This window comes from Lissotriton vulgaris, chromosome 10, assembly GCF_964263255.1.
Source record: "Lissotriton vulgaris chromosome 10, aLisVul1.2, whole genome shotgun sequence".
Taxonomy (NCBI): domain Eukaryota; kingdom Metazoa; phylum Chordata; class Amphibia; order Caudata; family Salamandridae; genus Lissotriton; species Lissotriton vulgaris.
In genome coordinates, this window is record NC_141698.1 from 249,494,721 (window position 1) to 249,520,103 (window position 25,383).

The 25,383-nt window shown below is 46.2% G+C and overlaps 1 protein-coding gene across 2 annotated transcripts in view; it reads right to left on the reverse strand.

Annotated features, from left to right (window-relative positions):
* Positions 1–7,695: 7,695 nt before the first annotated feature.
* The window catches only part of LOC147685051 (uncharacterized), a 248,479-nt gene continuing 230,791 nt past the window's right edge, over positions 7,696–25,383 (reverse strand). For both annotated transcript variants that reach the window (XM_086940935.1, XM_086940936.1), the window contains one exon: positions 7,696–8,266. In XM_086940935.1, coding sequence (XP_086797061.1) covers positions 8,241–8,266 — 26 coding nt within the window. In that variant the 3' untranslated portion in view covers positions 7,696–8,240. The remainder of the gene's footprint in view (positions 8,267–25,383) is intronic.

Here is a 25,383-nt window from a genome sequence, read left to right on the forward strand (position 1 = left end):
TATGCTAGTTTTTGCAGAAGATCAGAATGACTTGATAGATCAAAAGGTGGCGGATCTCCTACAAAAAGGAACGATTACCCAGACCGGCCTCCTCCCCTGGGGTATCCTCAGTAACATTATTTTGGGGGGCAAGACAGATGGTGGGCTATGGCCAGTAACCAACCTTAGAGAGCTCAACGGGTGGCTGGTCTATCATCATTTCAAGATGGAGGGTATCCATCTTTTCAAGATCTTCTTCTTCCTGATGACTGGATGGTGCATTTGGACTTGAAGGATGCAGTCTTTATTTCCTTTATTTCACTTATAGACCATCAAAGCAACTTCCATGATAATACAGTACAAATAAATTACTTCAATCCAGGAATCTTTCAATGCACGAGGTTTCCGTCTCATAATTTACTTGGACAACCCCCTCCTTTTGGACCAGTGTCTAAGATGCCTGGTGGAGCAGTTTCAAACGGCAGTGGATATGCTGAAAAGCTTAGATTTTACTGTCAACACGTAAAAAATGCTGCTAGTTCCTGTCAAGCAGACAACACTCATTGGTTTTATCATAATTCTGTGGAAAAGACCGTAAGCCTTCCCTCTCGGAAAGTAGCCAAGATTCTCAGAGAGTAGAGGAGGACATTGTCCAGGTGCACAACTTCTCTCAGACAGGTAGCCAGGGTTGTAAGTATTCTCTCCTCTATACAGGCAATCTTTCTTGGCCCTCTTGATTACAGGGTTCTGCAACGCCTCAAAGCCTTCCACCTCCGCAGGGGTCTCAAATATTTAGACCAGATCCCACTTACGGAGGAAGTCAAGGTGGAACAAAGATGGTTGCTTGACCACATGTAGGAGTGGAACGGTAGAGCCAGATTTGGTTCTGACCCTGATATTGTTGTCCAGTCGGACACCAGCAAGTCGGCTGAGAAGCCTGCTTCAGGGACTCCTTTACAGGAGGGAAATATTTCATATCATTATCAGATTGAAGCTGATGGCTGGGTCATTTGCAGTCAAATGTTGGACAAAAGACATGCTCACCTGCAGTGTCCCCTCAAAGACGGACAATGTGTCAGGTGTGCACTAGATCAACCATCTATGGGGTACCAAGTCAAAGGTCTTAGCCAATCTGGCCAAGGTGTTTTGGCCTTCTGCACATCACACAGTGTCTCAGTTATGGCAGAGTATCTTTCCGGAGCGTCCAATAAGGTAGCAGACTGGTGCCCAAGAGCACGGTCGGACTTGAGTCTCTGGCAGTTGAATTACCATAATCTTCTGGAGGCTGGATGCCCTTTGGGGTCCTTTCACAGTGGATCTTTTTGCCTCCAGGTTAGAACATCAACTTCCCAGGTACTTCAGCTGGAAGTCAGATCCTCTGGCAACCGCAACGGATGCTTTTCTATAGGATTGGTATTTGTAAACAGGTTACACGTTTCACCCATTCGCCATGATTATGAGATTATCAGCTCAGGTCCAAAGACAGTAGGAGAAGCTGTTCTTGATCACTCCATAATGGAGATCTCAATTATGGTTTCCGGTTCTTCTCGAACTTTCCTGGGATTCTCCAATCCTTCTACCAGTGTTTCAGATCTCCTTCGGGATCATCTGGGCAATCATCATTCAGTAGTACTCCAAGACTGCGTGTCTCTCATGGCCTGGTGGATCACCGACAATGCTGGAGACTGCCTGGTCTTTCATGGGCAGCCAGAACTAACAACGATTACAGGTCCGTATGGTCAGATGGGTTGGTGAATGTCTTCGAAACAATCAAGATGCCATGTGGTGCAAAGTGGTCCCTATCATGAACGTCTTGTCATCCTAGGGATTGGCGTATTGCATAATCAATTCTTATACGTTAACCATTTCTGCGGGCCACATTCCCATCTAAGGATATCCAGTGGGAAAACACTCAGTGTGCAAACTGATGATAAGAGGGATCTATTTGGCACTCCCACTGCAACCCAGGTGTAGGAAGCTGGCTCTTTTATGTGATTTATCAATAATCTGATATACCGTGTAAAGAGTTCAGGAGGGTTTGCTATGCAATCCCAAAGTGCTCTATTATGGGTAGTGTGGTCGAGCAGCCTTAGGCTTAACACGGAGGAATGAAAGACATACGTCAAAACAATGATTAATATATGACGACAGCATGACTCAAGAAGGAGATCCACACAAGTATAAAAATAGCAAGTACATTTATATATGTTTAGACATCAGAGAAAAATCGTTCAGGTAAGTACGTTTTTAAATATAAATTCTTTGCACTTTAGAAAGTGGAAACGTTGTGCAATTTCTGAGTTTTTCAAAGTTATCCTATGGAAGAAAATACCAGTTCTACAAACAGGTACAGTCAATTGACTTCCAGAATCACTCTCCTGCGAGGGGAGCCAGATTCACATTCCAAAGGCAGCGTCTTCTTTGAAGCTCTCCAGCCCAAGGAGGCTAATTAGCAGGTCATCCTGTGGGAGGAGGTTTTACACCCTCTTCCTGGACCGGCTGTTGTCCCCGTCTGACCTCCTCGGAAAAAAAAGGTCTCACCCTAGGGGGTCAGAAACTTGCCTCAGTGACAGGCTGGCAGAATCTAGTCAGCAGGCATACCAGAGGCCGATAGGTTTTAAGGGGGCACTTCTAAGGTGACCTTTAAATGGATGTTTTGATAAATCTAACACTGGCATCAGTGTGGGTCTATCAAGACAAGATGTTTGGTACCAAACATCCCTATTTTCAGTGAAGCCATCATATAGCTGGGGAACTCATTTTCACCTGTGTCCAGTACATGGTTTAAGATGGCTTCCATGGTCACTTGCACTGGCAACAATAGGTATGACCAGCACAGGGACATATCTACTCATGCTGATATGCCCTTCACTCTGAACACATTGTAGAGGGGGGAAAGGGAGCTATTAGAAGAGGAGTAGGTCCAGTACCAGTGCTCCCAAAGAACAACGTATTAAACACTAGGTGGTAGCTGTTCCTAAGGTCAAAGAAAGTCACAATCTTTTCTGGTTGGAAATGAAATTAAAAGTGATCAATCTCAATAAAGCTGGGTTGTTTAGGGTGATGGGGGGGAATCCCTCCTTTTAGATATAGTGCCCTCAAACACCCTTGCAGGGGGTCATGCTTCATCATCAGGCGTTGCTCCTCGTGGGAGTGGAGCTGCTGTACTTTATTGGAGATCTTTTAAGGAGACGCCGCAGTTGTGCATGCGGGTATGTGGGCCTAGCATAGTGAGTGAGTGAGATAAAATCACCAGTCAGTACTTGGAACCTAATTTTATTCAGGGGTCCGAATGGTAAAATTAAAATGTGGCGGGATGCTGGAGCTCCTCTTTGGAACAAATGTGGAGGGGGATTACTGTCTTCCCACTGCTCTCAGAATCTGAGTGAATGTGTATTAAAAAGATAGAATGGTCAACATGTTTCGCACTTCTTGTAGGTCCATAAAGAATCCATGGGCACTTAGTCAGGACCGAGAAATGTTTAAAATAAGGGAAAGTAAATAGGATTAAGGGAAGGAAGGGCCCTGTATACCTGTGATACCTATAGTCAGGTGTAGATGCGTCCTTGCGCTGAAAGGAACGTGTAGTACAGTTTCCTAATCCCAACCCCTAAATTCAGAAAGGTGGGCCACGTTGCGCTCACTCTGTAAGGTAGAGTATAGTAGCTTGCCCCGGCCAGGTACCAGACCTACCCGTCCGGTATCCCCCTAGTGTTTAATACATGCTGATATGCCCTCACATATAATATTAAGCACCCTGCCTTAGGGCTGTCAGGCCTGCTGTAGGGGTGACTTACAAATATCACATGTCATGGTTGGGGAGATAAAACACAGATGTGTGGCATTTTATGTTTTCACTTTTGTCTGCATTAAGACAAGCAGCCTGCAATGGCAGTCGTGCATGTGCTTGCAAGGGTTACTTAGGGTGGCATAATTCATGTTGCAGTATTTAGGGACCCTCTTTAGTACCTCAGGCCGTAGGTACCAGGATACCATTTGCTAGGAACTTAAAGAGGGTGCTAAAGGCTTTAGCAGTTAGGGAACAACTGTAGATTTTTAGGGAAAGAACACTGGTACTGGGGACCTGGTTATCAGGAACCCAGTACACTTCAGTCAAGGTTGCATTTAATACCAGGCATAAAGTGGGGGGGGAGTACTACAACAAAACCTAGGTTCTTATACCAGGTACACAGCCTTTTGGGATGTTACCAAGATTTTATACCTGTTGTGCTCTTGGAAACCGAACAAGTATTTTGTCACACAAGGCATTGTCAGCAAAATTCACCATGCTTTGAAGCCTAGTGTCATGTAGGAGCCTAGCACATTTCGAGAAGAGGTTTCACCTCACAAGGGCTCACCTTCCGCATTTTTAGATGCACAAAGGCAAATTCCAAAGTGGTGTCTTATTCAGCTGTCGATTAAAGCCCCCAATTTGAGTGTTGTGCATTACCTCAAGGCTTATGAAAGCATGACGGAAGAGCTCCGTCCACCTGGTGAGCGTCAGTTTTTAATATTCCTCAGGAAACCTTTCAAAGCGTCAACTCATCATCCCACCACTGCTCGATTAATCTTCTGGGTTATGAAGGAAGCAGGCACTGATGTCTTGCAATTCGGAGCCCATTCGGTCAGAGGTGCAATGGCCTGAAAAGCTTTTTCTCTAGGGTCTCGTCTAGAAGACATTATTAATACAACAGATTGGTCTTCGGACTCAGTGTTCAAATTGCTTTATTGTAAACCAGTCATGGATATAGCGTCTTTGGTGGTGGACAAGCATAATCCTCACCTCTAGTCCTGACATAGAATTAATACATTTCCCAGTAAAAATGATGGAAAGTTTCAATTCTATTAAGAACACGGAGGCAAGGATTATTCCCACCCAAGGTTAGGAGTCCCTTTGTTTTTTTCCCAACCCAGAAGAATGTGCAGAATTTGGGTCTTGCTTGGAAACACAATGGCTTTTGTAAGGCTTAAGTTATCTGTTGGTGTGTTTGTTTCTTACCAATGCCTCTGATCTGTTACACTGTGATAGTCTCTCCAATCGAAAAGTTCATAACCATAGTCTCAATATGGGTCTACACAGTATGTAAGGGTTCTGTTGATTGAGGTTAGGAGGTTCAGATTTATGATTGTTTCAGGTTCAAATGGTTCCAAAACAGACTAAAGTAAGGTTGTGGAAGGTTGTGGAAGTGATCCTGTCGTCAAGAAAGTAAGCAATTCAGGGGGCTCCTACATTTATGGATATCCTGGACTGTTGATTGGTTGTACTGTGTTCACCTTTCCTATGCCTCTTGGGAAAGCTAATTTTGTACTGTTTTATTGTTGAGACTGCTGGAATGGAAATAAAAGAAAGTAGAGCACAATCCTTGCCTTCGAGTCCTTAATAAAATGTACTTTCCTTCATGCGTACTAGGACATTTTTCACTCTCCAGGCTCACAAGTAGGACTAAAGATCATGTTTTCCTGGTACAAAGGTTTTTGAGGGGTGCAGATTGGAAGACCGCTCAAGAATGTGTGGCATGTTGCTCACAGGGACCCAATAAGACATTCAAGCAGGTTAAGGGGTCTTTCAAATGAATACAATAGTCAATGTACAAATATAACATTACTGAAAGCAGATAAAGACATCTAGTCTGATTACCCAGATGCCGCCACAAGATATGAAATGAACTTCACACACTGATAACAGCAGGGGGGTAAACATTGCATTACATAAAGCTGTGAGGAGTGACATGAGCAGGAATCCACCAACAGAGTGATATCAAGTAAGGGTTGTGCAGAAGAACTGGCAAACAGAGAGTGGATGAAAGATGCTAACAAATGTTTAAGGCCTCAAGCAATATGAGGGTTTACGACTACTTGCACTGGATCTAAGTGGCTCCTCCAGAAACCATGCATAAAATAAACCCTGATAATACAGGTGAAGGCACTAAATTTGGTATTGCTTTTTATTTCTAAGATTGAAATTGGATAAATGTTGGACCTTACCAGAGAATATGTGCCAGAATGGTAAGGCTAGTCTAAAGGGATAATTTTGGTAAAGTGTGGCAATTGACAATATCAGAGAGTGTAAGAGCTCCCTATCAGTGTCTTATATTGACCGGAAACCAATAGCAGCCTATGAAAGCACTACTGACGAAATTGTTCATCGATTGGAGAGGAAACTTTATCTCTAATTCAGGTATAGCACTTTACCTATAAAATAATTTACGTGCAAATGGCAACAGGAAAAAGGCACGTCCAACAATTTGTGTGCAGACTGTGAAAGGTGTTCTAAATCGCTTATCCAGGTTTTGTTTTTTGTTCTTTTTATATATCTATATGTGCAAAATGGATTGTTCCCCTATGCAAACATTTGGTTTGTAGGGAGCATCAGGAAACACTTAGAATACTGCAGTGACACTAGCCAGATTGTAGTTTTTTTATGTGGCTATGTTTTTAAAGGAATTTTGGATTAAGTGAGCTAAACTGATATGAATTACTTGATGTCTATTAAGTTATGTGTTTTTTTTAATGCTGTCAATTTTATCTGTGGTTTTAGTTCCCTGCTATTTTAAGATAACTGCTGTGACATGACATTTTTGTGGTTTCTATATTGTGTTTATGTATATGTGTACTGTGGTTGTCTTGTTGTCTATACTGTTCTGATCCATAGTGATTGAAATAAAGTCTATGATGATGATGATGATGGTATTGCTTTCTCACGTATGGAATGGGGTTCCCCAGGATATCTTTGTTTTAGGATTGGGCCTAGACAAAATTGAGTGCTTGACTTGCATTTTAACAATAAGACTATGAAAGTATGTATACTTTGAGGCATTTATATACCCACTAAAAGCAAAATGAAAAAAAATGAAGCCCGTCTGCTGGCACTGGCTAAGGTCGCAGGATGAGTGTGGATGTTCGAGCAATGAAGGACTGGGTCAGATGTGTGGGAGAATGAGCGAATATAGAAGAAATGTACCTGAAAATGGTTGGGAAAATTGAGAAACTAGATCTCGATAGCTGCAGAACTTTTATACCAACAATGCTGTTTCCAGTAGATGAATACCCACCCTCAACTAGAAAGGAGGAAGACAACACTATAGATGTAGTATGATCTATTAATAATTTATGGCAATTCAGAGAAGAGGGACAAATGACAACAAAGCATTGGCTAACCTCAAATGAGGGCCAATTACTTTCAGGGGTGTAGCTTGGTCAATACGCTTGGAGGGGTGTAGGCTTCAGATTTCCCAACAATCACAGTGGGACAGCTTGTTAAAACACAATATATGAGAAGCAGGACATGAAGGAGGAGAGGGGTTTAAGGGGCAGTGGAAAGAGAGTAGTGTGTATGGTTAGGGGCACTCAAAACACAATTTCTCAAACTAATCAACAGTTTTAAGACCTTCAAATCAGAAAAGGGGGAGAGCAAGAGAGAGCGCGAGAGAGAGAGTAATACATTGTTACTCCGGTTGCTTATGGTTATTAGGAAGACATATGAGCAATACAATTATTTTATTTCCTTATAATGTTTACCCTGAAAATGAATTCAAATCAAATGGTATTCAAAATACATGAACAAGTTGGCTTCTAATGTGTACAAATTAGACACTGGGTAATACATTTGATGGTCAGGCTTGAGGTCACACACCAGATGCCATTTGAAAGCACCTGTAAAGGAAAGATGACTCTGAACTTAACACTCCTTCCTCACCAGCATTCTTAGCTGAAAGATTATTGTTGAATATTTTTATTCTGGGTCATTGTATGCCAAAAAGATTTCACAAAGGTATCACTGCAACATCTGACAAATGACGGGGAGGGAGTGGAGAAGAAGGCACTATGCTCCATGCCTTATAGAGTTGTCTGAGGTTATGAAACCTTTTTAAAAATGCCACTGATAATCTAGGTAAGGCATCATGCATGTTAGCCGTGATTCTTCAACGTCTTCAACCTCAGGGTAACATGTATCCTCTAGATTTGCAAGCACCGAATTCCCCCCAAATAACTGTCTTACACATTGAATTTATTGTGCATACATTTTCCACATATCCAATAGCATTATCCCAGTCCTAATATGTCTTTGGTTCAGCAAGTACCTCATTTCTGCCCAGTTAATGTAAGCAATAACACATGCTTAAAAACTTGAATCCTTTTCCCTATAATGGCTGAGAGCGCAGATCCATGACTGGCTGAACCAGATTTTTGGCATATGCTTCAGTCCTGTGTAGAATACTGTATCTTCAGCTGTTGCCTTCTTTGGCATGAAGCATTTATCTTTAGTATAAACAGCGATTTTGGTTACCTGCGTAAAAGGGGCACAAGAAAAATGTTACAATTTTGCTAAATATCACTGCCTCTCAAAGAACCTGTTTTGTAACGAGCTTTTTTAAGGAAAATGCTACTTACCAGTATGCATCTGTTCTTGACATGCAGAGCTGCATAATATATACTTTAGCATAGATCGCCATCTGGTGTTGGGCTCGGATGCTTGCCCCTTCTTGTTGTCCTGGAAGAAGTATTTTGTAGTCACGAGATAGGGGACTCCTCCCTAGGACGATAGTGCGCATGGGCATCGACTCTATCCTCAGATGCCATGGAAGCCCCTAGTTTGCGTGTTGTGTGCTCTAGGGGGAATTGTTAATGTGTGTTTCGCCTTTTGGTAGCATATTTGAATGCATTTGACTATCCACCTGGCAATTCCAGCTTTGGAGATGGGGTTTCTTTATGCGGGGAGAGAAAGCTACAAACAGTTGGTTTGACTTTCTAAAATGTTTAGTCCTTTCAATGTAATAAAGTATAACTCTTTCGACGTCTAGTATGTGACGAGCTCTCTCTGCTACAGAATCTGGGTTTTGAAAAAACACTGGTAACTACAGATTGATTAAGATGAAAGGCAGAGATTACTTTGGGAAGGAATTTTGGATTGGTTCTAAGAACCACTTTGTTACAATGTATTTGTAATAATGGTTCTTGTATGGTTAAAGCTTGGATCTCATTTACTCTCCTGAGAGGTGATTGCGACAAGGAAAGCTAATTTCAATGTAAGGAACTGTAGTTCGCATTTGTGTAGAGGTTCGAATGGAGGACCTATGAGCCTAGTAAGGACAATGTTTAGATTCCACACCAGAGAGGGTGGCAGTGTGGGAGGAATTATCCTGTTAAGGCCTTTTATAAAACTTTGATAGCAGGTACTCTGAACAATGACAAATGTTGTCTGTTTTGCAGGTAGGTGGCAAGGGCAGCCAGATGTAATCTTATGGATGAGTATGCTACATTACATCTTTGTAGATGCAGTAAATAGCAAATGATGTTCTGAACTGAAGCATCTAGTGGGTCAATCTTGTTGTGATTGCAGCAAATGACAATTCGTTTCCATTTGGCTGCATAGCAGGCTCTAGTAGAAGTGGCGTCTGGCTTCTTTGATAATGTTCATACAGTCCGGTGGGAGGTTAAGGTAACCAAACTCTAGGACTTCGGGAGCCAGATTGCTAGATTCAGTTGTACTGGATCTGGGTGCCTAATCTCTCCATGCTTCTGCGTTCGTAATTTTGGGGAGAGACGTCATTTTTGGTGTGGAACTACTGAGAGTTCCAGGAGTGTTTTGAACAATGGTTGCCGTGCCCATGTGGGAGCAACTAGGATCATCTTGAGAGAGTGTTGCTTGAACCTGCACTCTACTAGTGGAATCAGTGGGAGTGGCGGAAAAGCATACGCAAATCTGCCTGACCAGTTCATCTATATCGCATTGCCCTTGGACAACGGGTGTGGAAACCTGGCAGCAAAGGATGGGCATTTTGCGTTTGCGTGTGTGGCGAACAGATCTATGTCTGGGTGGCCCCACATGTGGAAAAATGGTTGAAGAACTTGAGGATGAAGTTATGCTAGAGCTTTGGAAGTGTCTATCGTGGCCCCTAGATACTGATGTAGGTGGGAGAGCTGTAGATGTGACTTGGCGTGATTGACTGTGAAACCCAAGTGGTGTAGCAGTAGAATTGTTTGGTGAGTTCAATGAACACACTGACTGAATCATTGGCTATGGCCTTGTATTGGTCAGGCAAATGCTGCATTAGGCTCTCAAGCTCGTCATAGTGAGCCCTATTGTATCTGGCAAGTAATGCTTGTGTATTGGCTATCCTCCAGTGATTAGCTGCCTGGGAGGCAACTTGTTTGCCTGAAGCATCTAGCAATTTTGACTCCTTGTCTGGAGGTGGAGCGTCAATGGAGGTCTGTGAGTTGGCCCGCTTCTTAGCATTGGTCACTACCAGGGAATCTAAGGGGAGTTTACCTTTAATGTAGGTGGGATCATTAAGGGTGGGTTTATATTTTTTATCAATGCGAGGATTGAGGATCCTGGTCCCGACAGGGTCTTTGAAGATATAACCTTTCAGCATGGGTAATGTTTGTACTGTCCTCTGTGACTGTGCAAAAGCGTCTACGAGGAAGTATTCCTCTGTGGGGTCTGAATGCATTTGCACGCCATGATATTGAGCAGCCCTATCAATGAGCTGACTAAAGCCAATGTTGTCATCTGGGGGAGTTGGCCTGGTCGGGTATGCCTCTGGATCAGGAAGGTCTGGACGATCTACAGGGTAATTGCAGTCCTCCCATGTGTCCTCTGTTATGTCAGTGTCATCATCAGGATTATTGAAAGGGTCATTATTTCCACCCCCACCTCCTAGGTCATCATCACTCTGTGGTGGTGGTGAGATTGGAGTAAGTATAGGAGACTTTGGAGGAGAGAAAGTCTTAGTAGGAAGAACAGGAGAAGAGGGTCCTAATGGTGAAGTTGCAAAGTCCTTTTTCTTTACAGGCACCCCAGAAATGTCTGTTTTTAGGGTCCACATGAAGTGTTTTCTGTTTCGGATCGATGGGATCTGGTAGAAACAGTTTTTCTTCGTTGGTGTGTGCTTTTCGAGTAGATTTTTTCAGTTCTGAACGTGGTTTAGATTTCTGCTCTGGAGCCTTTGAAGGGTTTTTGGGTCCTTCGGCTTCGGTGTCAAGTCCGAAAACTTTTTCGGATCCAAAAGTTTGAGGTGTCTACGGATCCGAGGCCTTTTGTTCTTTCGGTGCCGAAGTGCTTGGCTACAGTGTTTTTGTGGCACGGACGGGTGGCTTGCTCGGTCCCGAGCCGCAGGAAGGCTTTTTCTTTGTTTTCAGAGCCGGAGGCGGGGTTTCTGAAGTTTCCTTTTGGTTGCGACTAAGGCCTTTAGGGGAAGTCTGGACTGGAGCCTTCTTTTTTTCAGGTGGGGTTGGGGCAGGAGCAGTTGTACTCACTTGTTGACCTACAGTGATGTGGTCATCGGAGTCTGAGTCATCTGCTTCGGATACGATGTCGAGATACTCTGAATCTTCTGCCTCTGGAACGTCAGGGCCTTTATTGAAGAGGTCTTCTGGCACCGGGGCAGCCTGTTCGCCGTAACGTGTGGTCGAGGTCGGCGATCACAAATAGTCTTCTTGGAACGGAAGGAGGCGCAGGCTTGGTAATTTTTCTCTTCGTGCTCGGGCGAGAGACAAAGGTTGCAGACCTTGTGTTGGTCACTGTGTGGGTATTTAGCTCCACATTGGGGGCATTTTTTGAATGTAGTCCTTTCCATTAGCTGTATACCCGAAGGGCGTCGATAGCTCAGCGGCCCGCGACGACGACTGGAATAGACGTCGAAAGGCACGAGAACAATACCACCGACTTTGCGATGGTTTGTGCGTCAAAATGGTTTGGAAAACACGGTACCGAACCGAAGCGCTGAAGTTACATCTGAACTCGATGGCAGAAAAAACACAATCTGAGGATGGAGTCAATGCCCATGGGCACTATCGTCCAATGGAGGAGTCACCTATTTCATGTCTACAAAAGTCTTCTTCCAAGTTAACAACAAGGTGCAAGCATCCGAGCCCAACACCAGATGGGGATCTATGCAAAAGTATGAGTTCTTCAGCTCATATGCCTCAAACACATCTTTTTATTGTAATAACCATGCTCCTTAGACATTATGCATATTTGCCGTACAGTACAAACGTCATCACACATTTGATACCTTAATCATGAGTGGCAAAAGACAATGTAAATTGAATACGAAATATTTGTCGTTCCCCCCTTTTATTTGTCAGATCTACAATAGCCTTATGTCGCTGTTGTAGAAAGGGATTTATCAGAACCCTCCTGGTACATCATGGCACCAATATTGTTCTTCCGTAATTCTTCCATGGGGACCATATTTTTTCTCATTTCTTGGGACATCCTCTGGCCTAATAATCACTTATTTTGCCCTTTGGCACCAAGCCATATCTGCCTCCCACTCAGCCACTGTTGCAAAAAACTCTTGCACGTTAATATGTCCCCCTCCTGCTTCACTGGTTGCTGTCCCCCATTATTGATCCTGTGTCATCTAATTTGTTCTCTATATACTACTTTCCCTTGGTGACATCTACTGCTACTACCATCTATATGCTATCAACTGTTCTCATTCACAACTTATGTCTCCCAAATAATGCATATCTGACTGATGCCTTTCCATTTGCTAGTGGATGAACCTTTGCTCCATCATTCTGAATTCATACAAAAACACAGCAGTAGTCTCACATTCCTCATCTATTGCCTACCTCCTTTAGTAGCTGGATCTATGTTCCCCCATATACAGACTTTTGTCCAATCACCCAGAAACCTTTGCATCCTAAACAGGGTATCTATTGAAATGCTTTTTTTACTTAGCTGTAATAGCACTATTCCGAGCCTTACTCTTGCTTCTTTGCATTACGCAGTGAAGCCGCTGTGCCTAGCAGACACGCACACTACCAATAAAAAATGCACTTCTCCCCTCCACACCTACTGAAAGTTCCAAGCCGCTGTAGACCCAGTTACATGACAACCAGGAGGGATGGACATAATGGAAAGAAGTAAGAGTAGGACTCAGAGTAATGCAACTATCAGTAAGTAATAGAGGCATTACCTCCTCATCTCTCTCGCTTCTCTCCAGTACATAGTGAGCCATACCAAGCCAAAACAAAAGACAAGGACAACTGTACAATTTCTGCTCAGACATACCCCCAAAAATGCACATTTATTGTCAAACAAAAAGGAAAACAACCAATGATGGACAGGACTATAGAGCCAAAAGCCTACCCCACTTCCAGACCCTGAACCACCCGGTTATGAGAAATTAAGGTGTTAGGAATGGCCCTAGTGGCCATCCAACAAAGCTCAGAGAAAGGAATAACCTGAATCTCCGCAATGGACGCCGACATCCCCCTGGCTGACCTCCCCTAGAGCCCCAGAGGAGATGGGAGACCAAACTAACTGTAGGCCAAAGTCACCAAAGAAATATTCTATCTAGACAAAGTCTGCAAAGAAGGTTACAAACCCTTCTTGGCTGGTACAAAGTTAATAAAGCGACAGGATACCACTGGAAATCCTGAACTCTGGACAAGCAAATCCAAACAGTACGCTTGACATCCAGCACATGCCACTCAAATTCTACCGGAGACTGAGGATTAGGAAAGAACTCCGGAAGGATGACTTACTGCTGCAAATGAAAAGAGGGTTTGATCTTCAGAACAAACTCAGGCCCTGACATTAGAACCAGCTTATCCTCCAAAACCCAAAGAAAAAGAACTCTTCAAGATAAATATCCCAACTCACTGAGGCATCTAGCATGTGTAATCACCACCAAGAAAAACCGCACCGGAGGAACCCACAGATTTCAAACCCATTAAAGAGTTTAACCACCAAGCCCAATGAGTCGGACAGATTATCTCAGGGATCTCGTAAAGAACGAATTGCAGCCCACTGAAACTTCAAAGTGGAAATAATCAAACCTAGAGCAAATCCATCCTGAAGGATCTCTAGAAACTGGGCAAGAGGAGCATGCAAAAGTCTAACATTATGCACCTCACACCTTTTATCAAACGTAACCCCGCGGCGAACATAGGAAGCCCAGGTAGACTGTTTCCTACAGTCCTGAATTGATACCACCACAGCATCTGACCCACCCTATGCCCTCCAGTTCAAGTGCAAGGCCGCCAACTGAGCCTGCCCAGAGTTTCCAAGGGAAGAACAGGGAAAATCAGAGGAGATGGAATTGTGGGAACACCCACTCCTGACCCATCTTCATCTTAACTAGCAGATGAAACCAGGACCAGGGAGCCCATAGAGGAGCTACCAGAATCACCCAAGGAAGAAGAGAATTCTGGGCTGAGTAAAAAAGATCCAGAAAGAGTCCCCGCCCTCCATCCCCCCATGGAAGACAAATCTGGGCAAACATCTGGGGAGCAAGATAATAATCCTGGGAGGATGAAATCACCCTGCTCAACTGATCTACTCACACATTGAGACACCCCGAATGTTACAGCCTTTAGGAAAAGAACGGTTTTGGATTGCTGATAAGGACAAGACTCTCCTCCCCCCTGATGATTGAGATAGGATGTGGCGGCCATGGTGTCCATTCATAACAACCCCAACCCTCCCCTGAACAAGATCCACAAAATACATAAGAGCTCATTAAATGACCTGGAGCTCCCTCCAACTGGAGGAGAAGGAAGTCTGGACTGGAGACTAGAACCCCTGGAACTGATGTGACCCCAAAGTAGCTCCCAGAAACCTGTCTCGCTGGCATAGGTAGTGATGAGCACTGGATCAACTGAAACAGAGAATCCCCTTGTCCAGATTCTCCTGCCATAGCCCCCCACCTAGCTCGAGACGAATGACCTTGATGATGGGCCCCACCTAAGTCAGATCCTGAGATTGCAGATTCCAATGAGCTATGTATTATGTATGTAGTATGTTTAAATGCCATCTTGCCCAAGGAACCAGAAACAGAGAAACTGCCAAATCCCCTTGAATCCTTATCCAGAAGGACATAGGAGGATGTGACATTGACAATAGCTTCAAGATATGGGATTCCGATTTAACATCCAGGGCTTGGGCAATACCACTTTCCCCTCTGCAGTTAAGAAGCGTACCACAATGATCCTAAGAAGGAACCAGATTGGGTGCTTTCCAGTTGATCAGAAACCCCTGATTCTGTAACAACTGCAGAACCATCTCAACCTGATTTTCCACCTGCAGAAAACAAGCTACCACAATCCAATCCTCCAGATAAGGCTCAACTGCTATTCCTCAGAGATAAAGAAGGCCTGCCAAGGGTGTCAGCATCTTGGTAAACATTTGAGAAGCTGATTTCAGCCCAAGTGGTAGCATCTGGAACTGGAAGTGTTGGTCCCCAACTGCAAATTATAGAAACTTCTGAAAGTCTTTAAGTACCGGTGTTAGAAATTGGGGGTCTCTAGTTGGAAATGGTTTGCACCTTTGTTCAAATTGAGACCCTTTCTTCTAGTCATGATAAGGGGGATACACTACTGAAACAACCCCTGCTCACCCCCTTGGTACGAGTAGTCAAGCTTATCTCTGAGACTGTGTGCAAAGCATTTGCAAATAGCCAGTGACAGGGTGAAAACTTAACAAAAGGACACTACAAACCTTTAAGAAAAATAACCAAGATTGTATCAGTGCAAACAAAACCAAAAATAATAAAAATCCACCATACAGTTCTCAGAAATGTCAATAATCAAAAATAGACTTAAAATACTGTTACTTGAAGTTGACAGCTCCATCCGGGGTCATCACGGTGTCCCGAAAAACAAACCCAAACAGTTCTGGCTGACCGCGGCATCGCAGGCCAGCTACGGTGTCGGAAAGAACCACAAAATAGTACCTTTCGAAATGCAGGGCATCAGCGACCACTTGTTGAGCTCCGAAGAACCGGCGTCCACAGACATTGGTTCTAGAGGTTGGTGCAGGAGTCGTTGGGCTCTTGTAGTCGCACACGTAGCAGATCGAACTCCTCACGCTTGAATTTGGAAGCGCTGGCGACAGCAGGCGTCGGGGCTGTAGTGTGAAGAGCAGTGGTGCTCTCCAGTCGCGGTGTAGGCAGCAGCTCAGTGACGGTCGTCCAGCGGCATTGGTGAGACCAGGGCTACGGTGCTCGTCGCGGTGCTGGCAAGTCACGGTGCAGGCAGTGGTGTAGTCGCTGAAGAGCTGTTGTCGGCTAGTGAACTGGAGTCAATGACGCCGGCAGCCCAAGGCTGCAGTGCGGGGCGAGGACAGTGTGTCGTGTAACTTATGAGACGTGCCCTCGAGCCACGGCGTTGATGTCAGCATGGAGTGGCATTGTCGGTGATACTAGGGTGACGGCGCAAAGTGCAGTGCTCACAGGTCCCTGTGCAAGCAGCGGCTCTGTGGTGTCGTCTGTGAGACCAGGGTTGGGAAACGAAGTGCGGAGGTGACCTCTGTGGTTCCTTCAGGACACAGAGGTGTTGTTTACGGCATCGGGTTGCTTTTTCTTCTGTTGCAGCACAAAACACAGTTCTCAGTGCAGGAAGCAGATGAACTTGAAGTCTTTGCTGTCCATGAAACTTCTTTAACAGGTTGCAAGCCCTACCTCAAGCCCTGGGATAAACTCACACTCAGAAGTTGCAGAAAGTTTAGTCCAGTCCTTTCGCCGCCCAAGTCAGACGCAGCCACTGCAGGCCAACACAGCAAAGTGGTAGTTCCTCCTCACAGCTTTCTTGACAGTCTTCTTGGTCCCAAAAGAGTTCTAAAGTTATGGGGTCTGGGCCACAATACCTGTACTGCATTTATTGGGCAGAGAGTGAGTGTTGTTAGTCTAAATCAGTTTGGTCCTCTCTGGCTCAGCTTCCTGGCAGGAGGTGAAGGCAGCATTGTTCAAGGTAGACCAGGCCCATCCAGGGGTAGGATCTCCTACCCCTACTCTAAATTCGCCCCAGACCGGACTATAAAATAATAAATCTGTATTTGTAAAGCGCACACTACTCACCCTTACGGGTCTCAAGGCGCTGGGGGCCATCGTGGAAATTAAGTGAGCTACTGCCCAGAGTCACATGGTGCTGAGCTGAGCTGCCGCAGGAGCAGGGATCGAACAGTGAACCCTGTGCTCCGAAGTCAGCTGCCCTGGCCGCTGCACCACACCTCTCCGAAGTCAGGTCCCCTCCCCCCACCCCCCAGTGGCTTTCTGATGAGAATGCACATCTCCAGCCCATGTCAGTCAAAAGCCAGACAGTCAATCCACAAACCGGCCGGGGCACACTGGATGGCTAAGCAAGAAATACCTACTTTCAGAAAACAGTATTTTCAAACACAGAACATAAAAATCACCTTTACTAAAAGATTCATTTCTACATTCTGAGTTCAGGCATAGCAAACTTAACTTGTCCCAATAGGAAGATATACTTGTAAAATGTTCCCCATTTTATCCTCTGAGACAGATAAACTTTCAACAGTGAAAAACGAAATAGACTGTATTTCACTATCAGAACAGGTCACACACATCAGTGCATGTCCTACCTTTCAAATACACAGCACCCTGCCCATAGGGGTAGCTTGGGCCTACATTAGGGGTGGCTCGCTTCTAATAAAAGTGAAGGTTAGGGTTTGGCAAGTGGGTGCACTAGCCAAATCGACATGGCAGTAAATACTGTGCACAGACACTGAAGTGGCAGGCCTGAGCACCCTATGAAAGTTTGCCTGTGTCAGTGGCACAATCAGTGCTGCAGGCCCACTAGCAGCATTTGATTTACAGGCCATGGCACTCTCGGTGCACTTCACTAGGGACTTACCAGTAAATAAAATATGCCTGTCAGGAAACATCAATCCATAATACAAATTACAATAGGAGCACTTGGACTTTAACACTGAACAGCAGTGAAAAAGTGCTTTGAGACACTAAACCAGCAAAAAAAGAGTCGAAACCAGGAGGTCGGAAAGCAAAAAGACAAGGAAAACACACCAAAAGATGTCAGATCCAACAACCGAGATATGAAGGTAAGCATCAAGTCTATAGTTCTGATGAAATGCCCTGGAGATACCAACAGAATCAGCTGCTGAAAAGACAGCAGCCTGAAATTGGTCTTGACCCATTCATTGAGCTTCTTCAAGTCCAGCACAGCTCCATAATCCCTTGAAGGTTTATGGACTATAAACAGAATATAATACACTCCTTCCTCCTGGTCTCGAGGAGGAACAGGAATAATTGCCCTTTTGGAAAGTAATGCCATGACACAGTTGAGCAGCACCTTCTTTTTCGCCTGCCTCTGAGGGATGTGTGTATGGATGTAGCTTGAGTTGGAGTACACTATCCAGCAATCTGCAATGGAAATTTGCCAAGACCTGGGAAAAGAGCATAAACCGACAGCCTACAGGATAGCCAAGACCGCCGCTTTGAAGATCTGGCCTTGGTAGGAAATTCCTAGCCCTTTTCCTCTCTCTGCTGATAATTCCTCTTCCTTGCTGCATCATCGAACACCCTGTGCCCTTCAAAAGGCAACTTAATGAAAGCACTCGTTAGCAAAATCAGCTTTCTAATTCCCAATCATAAATGCCTCTGAGCCATATTTGCGGAACTGTATGCCACTGATGCTGCTTTACTCACATCTGCTTAAATATTTGACAACAGTTTTGACTTCATCTCCATGCTCAACAAATGATCAGAGATATCTGAGCCCTCTTGCATGGCATCGGACAAAATCTCAGAAACCTTGGTCAAGGACAGAGAAGGAGTAGTTTCTGTCCCGTAACTCCAGTTCTGTAGTAGGGGTATCTCTGTTATAGTCCTAATCTAGTGAATAGTCCCACCCATGTGCGTGGACCCCGGAGCAATCAAAAATAATCTCTTAAGTTGACAAATAATTGCAGAACTGCAAAGACACTTAAGAGAGAATTTAAAGACAGATAATGCAGCCTATATCCACAGGCTACACTGTCCAGTACTTCAACTAGAAATTCTGCCAAAAAACACACAAACAGCACAGCTTGCCCAGTTTCCTCCACAGAGAAACTTGCCTCTACCAGCAAAAGCCTCTAGAATGATAGAGAGGAAGGTATGGACAGACAAGCCCCATAGGCTGCCATTATGTGGCTCAAACAGGATACTGTGCCTTTCAGAACTCTCTCAGTATCCCAGAATGCACAGCAGGTCCCTTTTACTTTCAGTTCTTTTTGAAGGCATAACACGCCAGACCTGTAGCATTCCTTACATGAATATCTTTCTACACCGGGGAGGAGGGCGGGCGCTTATGACTATAACAGAGATACCCCTACTACAGAACTGTAGTTACAGGACAGAAACTACTCCTTCTGTAGAAGGGGATCTCTGTGTATAGTCATAATCTAGTGAATAGAATGGCAAGCCCATCCCCACACCAAAATAGCGGTGGAGAATCAAGACATAACACCACTACTGTGCGAACAGATTTCGCAGCAAAGCCTGCCCAACCCGAGCGTCTGTCCTGGCATCAGTGTCCAGAAAGTAATGCTTAGCAAAGGTATGGACCGACTTCCAAGTGGCCGCCTTGCAGATTTCTGCAATTGGAACATTGCGTAGCAAAGCAGTTGTGGCAGCTTTGCCCCTGGTGGAATGATTCTTAGGTTAACCTCCTATGGTCTTATTAGATTTTTGGTAACACAATTGTATACAGGACACAATCCACCTATAAATGGACTGTTTTGAGGTAGCAAGAACAGTCCCGACTGATCCATAATTGATAAACAATTAGTCTGACCTACAAATATCTTTGGTTTTATCCAGATAAAATTTCAACACCCTCCTAACATCCAGGGAATGCAAAGACCTTTCCGCTGGAGATGAAGGATTCTAAAAAAACATAGGTAAAGTTATGGTCTGGTTGACATGAAAATCAGAAATAACCTTGGGAACAAATTTAGGGTGAGTACACATAACAACCTTAGCAGCATGAAATACAGTATAAGGTTCTTGGCAACACAACGCCTGAATTTCACTCACCCTGCGGGCCGATGTAATGGCCACGAGGAATGATGCCTTCAAGGACAGGTGCTGCATCGAAGCCTTATGAATAGGTTCAAAACGCTCCTTCATCAATCTGGACAGCACCACATTCAATTCCCATGAAGGCAAAGGAAGCCGGACAGGAGGGAATACTTTCTTCAAGCCTTCCAAAAAATCTTTGATCACAGGGATCTGGAAGAGGGAAGTCTGTGAAGGGCATTTCCTGTAGGCAGTCAATGCAGCGAGATGAACCTTAATGGAATGAAAATGAAGGCCAGACTGCGCCAAATGTAGAAGATAAGGAAGAATGACATCCTCCTTACACGTCGTAGGGTCATAGTTCTTGGACTTGCACCAGATGCAGAATCTCTTCCACTTGTAAGCATAAGAATTCCTAGTGGAAGGTCGTTTAGCCTCCTTCAGTATGTCCATACAAACTTCGGGCAGATTCAAATGGCCATATTGCACTCTCAGGAGCCATGCCGCCAAACTCAAAGACGAGAGGTTCGGGTGCACCATCTGTCCCCCGAACTTCGTGAAAAGGTCCGGCCTGCACGGCAACCGTATGTGAGGAAGCAGAGACCGGTGAAGCAGGTCCGTGAACCACCACTGTCTGGGCCATTCCGGGGCGATAAATATCATCCGCGCCCTGGACCGGGACAGCTGGATGAGCACCGTCGGAATCAGGGGAATGGGTGGAAAAGCGTACAGAAAGCTGTTCGACCAGTCGATCCATAGGGCATTCCCCAACGTCCCCTGTTGGGAGTACCTGGAGGCGAAGTCTCGGCATTTGCTGTTTTCGGCGGTGGCGAACCGATCTACGTCTGGAGTCCCCCACCTTGCGAAGACTTCTCCTAGCACTTCGTCGTTTATGACCCATTCGTGGTTTTCCTGAATCAGTCTGCTCAGTGCGTCCACCTGAACATTCTGCACACCTGGCAGATAGGTAGCCGTTATCGTCAGTCCTCTGGCCAGGAGCCAGAGCCAGATCGCCTGCGCCTCCTGCGACAGAGTGTGTGATCTCGAGCCCTCCTGCTTGTTGAGGTAATACTTTGTGGTCGTATTGTCCGTCTGTACAAGCAGAGAGTTGGTCTAAAAGGACGGATGAAAGGCCTTCAGTGCCAAGTGAACAGCTCTGAGTTCCAGGAAATTGATGTGGTGCGTGGACTCCGACGGAGACCACGTCCCTTGAATCTGTAAGTCTCCGAAGTGCGCTCCGCAGCCGTGGAGAGACGCCTCCGTCACGATCGTCTGTGCGGGAATGTCCCTGTGGAAGGGAACCCTCTGAGGAGATTCTCCGCTGAACACCACCACTTCAGGGACTGAAGAGCATGCAGAGACAGTCGTATTGTGTCATCTCAAGAACCAGTCCTCTGATCCCACTGATCCTCCAAGCACTCCTGCAGTGGTCTCATGTGCAGCCGTGCGTGAGGAAGATACAAGAGGCCATCGACCCCAGTAGAGAAGACACCATCCTCACTGTTGTAGATGGAGCGGTCATAAGAGCCTGAGCCTTCCGAAGGAGTGATAACCGTCGCTCCTCCGAAGGAGACACACTTGTTGACAGCGTATTGATGGAGGCTCCCAAGTACTGTATGCATTGGACCGGAGTCGGGACAGACTTGGACATGTTGATGTGCAACCCCAGCTTGTTCAATAGAACGCACGTCTTCTGGAAGTGTGCTTGAGCTTCCGAAAAGGAGGAGGCCTTGATCAACCAGTCGTCCAGGTACGGGTAGACAAACACCTTGTTCTTCCGCAGGTGTGCCGCTACCACTGCCATGCACTTCGAGAACGTCCTGGGCGCAGACTTCAGCCCGAATGGCAGTACTGTGTTTTGATAATGATTGGCGCCGACTTGGAATCGCAGGAACTTCCTGTGTTTCTGTGCAATGGGCACATGGAAGTACGCATCCTGTAGGTCTATAGCACAAAGCCAGTCTCCCTGCTGCAGCTCAGGGTAAATCTGCTGCAACGACAGCATGCAAAATCTCTCTCTGCGAATCCACTTGTTTGCGTGCCGCAAGTTCAGAATGGGCCTGAACTCGTTCTTGTCCTTCTTGCGGACCAGAAAGAACGGTGAGTATAGACCTCTTCCCCTTTGAGGCAGAGGTACGTCTTCTATCGCCCTTTTTAGGTCTCGCTAGACCTATTGTTACCGAGTTCCTTGTGAAGCGACCTAGATCTGGCCACGAGCGCCGATTACATCTCGTGGACGCGCCCCCTCTGGCCCGCCCCCCCAGCCGTGCACATCTCTTGCTCCAACTTTGCACAGCCAGTCAGCCTTTCAATCGCGCGCGCGCACACACACACACACACACACACGCACACACCATACGCACACACCACACACACCTCACACACAGGTGCCAAGCCTCACTTACCGCCTCAGCCGCCTCTCCTGACTTCTGCTGCCATCCACTCTGAGGGCGCACACAGCCAGCCACCACACGCGCGCTGCTTACTTTCACTTTACATCCCCCCACCAGTCATCGGATCTTTTTACACACGCATGCATGCATGCATACATACACACACAGACACACGCGCACACACAGGCACAAACACACACACAGACTCACGCGCACACACAGGCACAAACACACACACAGACACACTCGCGCGCGCGCACATGTCCCCCCCCCCCCCCACTCACCGAGTTCTTTTCCTGTGTCCCTCTCTCCTTCGGCAGGCAGCGGGTCATCCTTAGCAGCAGGCGGGGCTCTCCACGAGCATGGGAGCCCCGCTAGCTGACGCGCAAATCTTCCGGCAATCTTCCGGCTGACGGGCACAGGAGCGCTTCGGCACAGGAGCGCGGGGTAGGCTCCCGTCGGCTTCCTGTCTTTTTGCGGCCCCGCCCCCGTCCCAACACAGGTTGCCTGGCTTCCTGTACAAGCCGGGCTGCGGCGGTGAGTTTTTATTATACTTGTTTTTAGCGCAATACGACATATAATGTAAGTGATAGCAAAATAAATTATTAACAGTGTCGGGAATGGCACCACCTCAGTAAATGTTTAATTGTGTTGTGATGAGCATGCCTTAGGTTTTTATTGTTCTAAAGTTCAATGTAAGTGTGTGCATACACGCTTATTACTTTCCATGTACAAACAGGCTTGCGCCTTCGGAGATGCTTTCAATGGACTAGTGTCACTGATGGTTCAGCGGCCGAGCCAGCCGCCGTTTCGTCTGCTCATTTGCTGGTTCCAGAGGAGGCTGGCGCGAGAGATATCTAGGTCTCGAGACTAGGTTAGAGGTAATGAAGGACACTGTGCCTGGGCCGTGCTATCAACTGCAGGACATTCGAGCACCAAACAACACCCTGTCCTTCGCCTGTGCTGTCCCTTTCTGGACCTTTCTCAGAATGCAATGTTTATAGAGACTTTCTCGCCAGTCAAATGTGAAGTGCTCTGAAACGGTTGTTTTTTTTGTTACATTTGGCGCTTTCGAATTAATTTGTACCTTGCTGCATTATACTATCGCGGTGTTGTCTCTGTAGAATATTTGCCTCGGTCTGTGTTCCATCGGTAATCCGTTTAACCCCCTTTGTGAACGTTAGGGGTCTGGGAGTTGAGCTGACAGGATTGTCTTGTTTTCAACTTCCCAGCTCTATCGAGATATGTCGTCGGGACAATCAAGGCGCGAGTGGATTTACCTGGGAGGGTGGGGTGGGGTGGGGAGGGTCGCAACACAAAAAGAAACAGGATTGTGGGGTTTGTGTGACCACAAGAGGGGCGAGCACGCAGGAGGGCGCGACTATTCTTGTGCTTGAGTGTCTGCCATTTATTGCAGTATTATACCTCTACTTGTATTGTACTTTGTGCGCTGTTGTAACCTGCACACATGTCACGTTTTCCTCCTGTAATGCACCGTTTGCTACCTCTTGTATTTTGTTTGCTCACAATTGTCATTTTTACCTCATGTAACTAAACGTTTGCTTTTGTAATTTGTTCACTTGTAATGTTCTCCTCATGTATCAGTTCTGTTCCTATTGTGAAGCGCTTTGACACTTTCGGGTAAAGTCCACGCTATATAAAAACGCATAAAATCACTCTATACCGGTGTGTGTTGAATTCCGCCTGCTTAGGACCTGCACTTCTCCTTGCTCCGGGAGGGTACCCCTAACCAGGGATTTTGAGCAGGGGCTGGAACAGGGTTGAAGGGAAGTGATTCTAACAATGGGGCTGTCAGAGCAAAGCCTGTCAGCTCTAGTCTCTGACTGCTGAATGCCAGTACGCCCCCCCCCCCCCTGCTGAGCCACAGGGAATTCATTCAGTTGAGGCTTATTTTCATAATGAAAGGATGGTTCACTTATAAGGACATTGCAGGCCCTGCACCACATTGTGACTAACAGCACAGGGACCAATCACTCTATATTTGTAAGGTAGGGTGTGCTGTCTTCAACGTAAGTCGCCCCAGAACAAAACTAAGAAAAGCAAATTTGTTGTTAGTTGGCAGAGAGAGCTTTGGCGCCCATGTGCTGAATTTTGTGTGAATGTGTGAGTGCGTGCCCGGCCCTGCCAGTGATGGTCATAGTGTGGTAGCCCAAGCCGGTGACTCCGGATTTACCAATAAAATTTACCTGCACCCACGTCTCTTTTGTGGAGAGTATGCCACATTTTGGCAACGAGGATGGAATCCCATCCTCGTCGCCAGCTACTATGTGGGGGTCGGAGCAACAAGCAGGCATCAATAATCAATCATACAGCATTTGTAAAGCGCAGTAGGAAGCAGAGACCAGGCAATGTGAGCATTGACTCATTACACTACTTCTATGCCTTGACAGTGTGCCTGTCTCTCCTCTGTCCGTACCACCCCCTTGCAATTCCTTTTTACATCCTGAAGTGAAGGTCGCGCTGCCCCTTAAATGCTAATGCCCATCTCTTCTTAGCCTCTTTCTGTAATCATGACCAGGTCTCTCCTCTACTCACATCATTTCATGTATCTCTCTATGGTTGTGACTACGGTAGCACATGCGCACAAGCCAGACTTAGTCAAGTCAATGGCATTTGGTGCACAACATTCATCCTAGGTTGAGTGGTTGCTTTTTTAGGGCTCGCTGGTACTTCTTCCGAAGGATGCGTCCAGCTGGGAGCCTTTTAGTTACCTGACTCGGGGGAATGAGGGACAAAAGAGTGTTACGAGCTTGGATTTGGGTGCGCTAACGCGCACGCCCAGCCCGGCGCCGTGCACGTCCCCTGCCACAGATTCCCTGAACACAGACATACACACATGCACACGCAGGCAGGAAGGCACACACACGCGCGCACCCTCCCCTACTTCCCCCGACTCACCGGAACACCCCCCCGCCGCACACACACACAGGAGCGCACCTACACGCACGCACGCACACACACATACAGAGACCGCCGCCATACAAGCCCCCCGCCCCCCCGCTCGCTCTCACCGCTCCCGGTTTCCTTCCCGCTCTGATTGGCTCCACAACCGGACTCCAGAACCCAATCAGAGGCCGATCACCCTGCGCAAGATAGCGGCCGGGACAAAGGACGACAGACGAGAACGTTGCGAAGCAGTGCGCGTGCGCAGCTAAAGGTCACGCCTACTAACATGCCGCCCTCCGGTTGCGTCCGCCACCGCCATACAAGCCCAC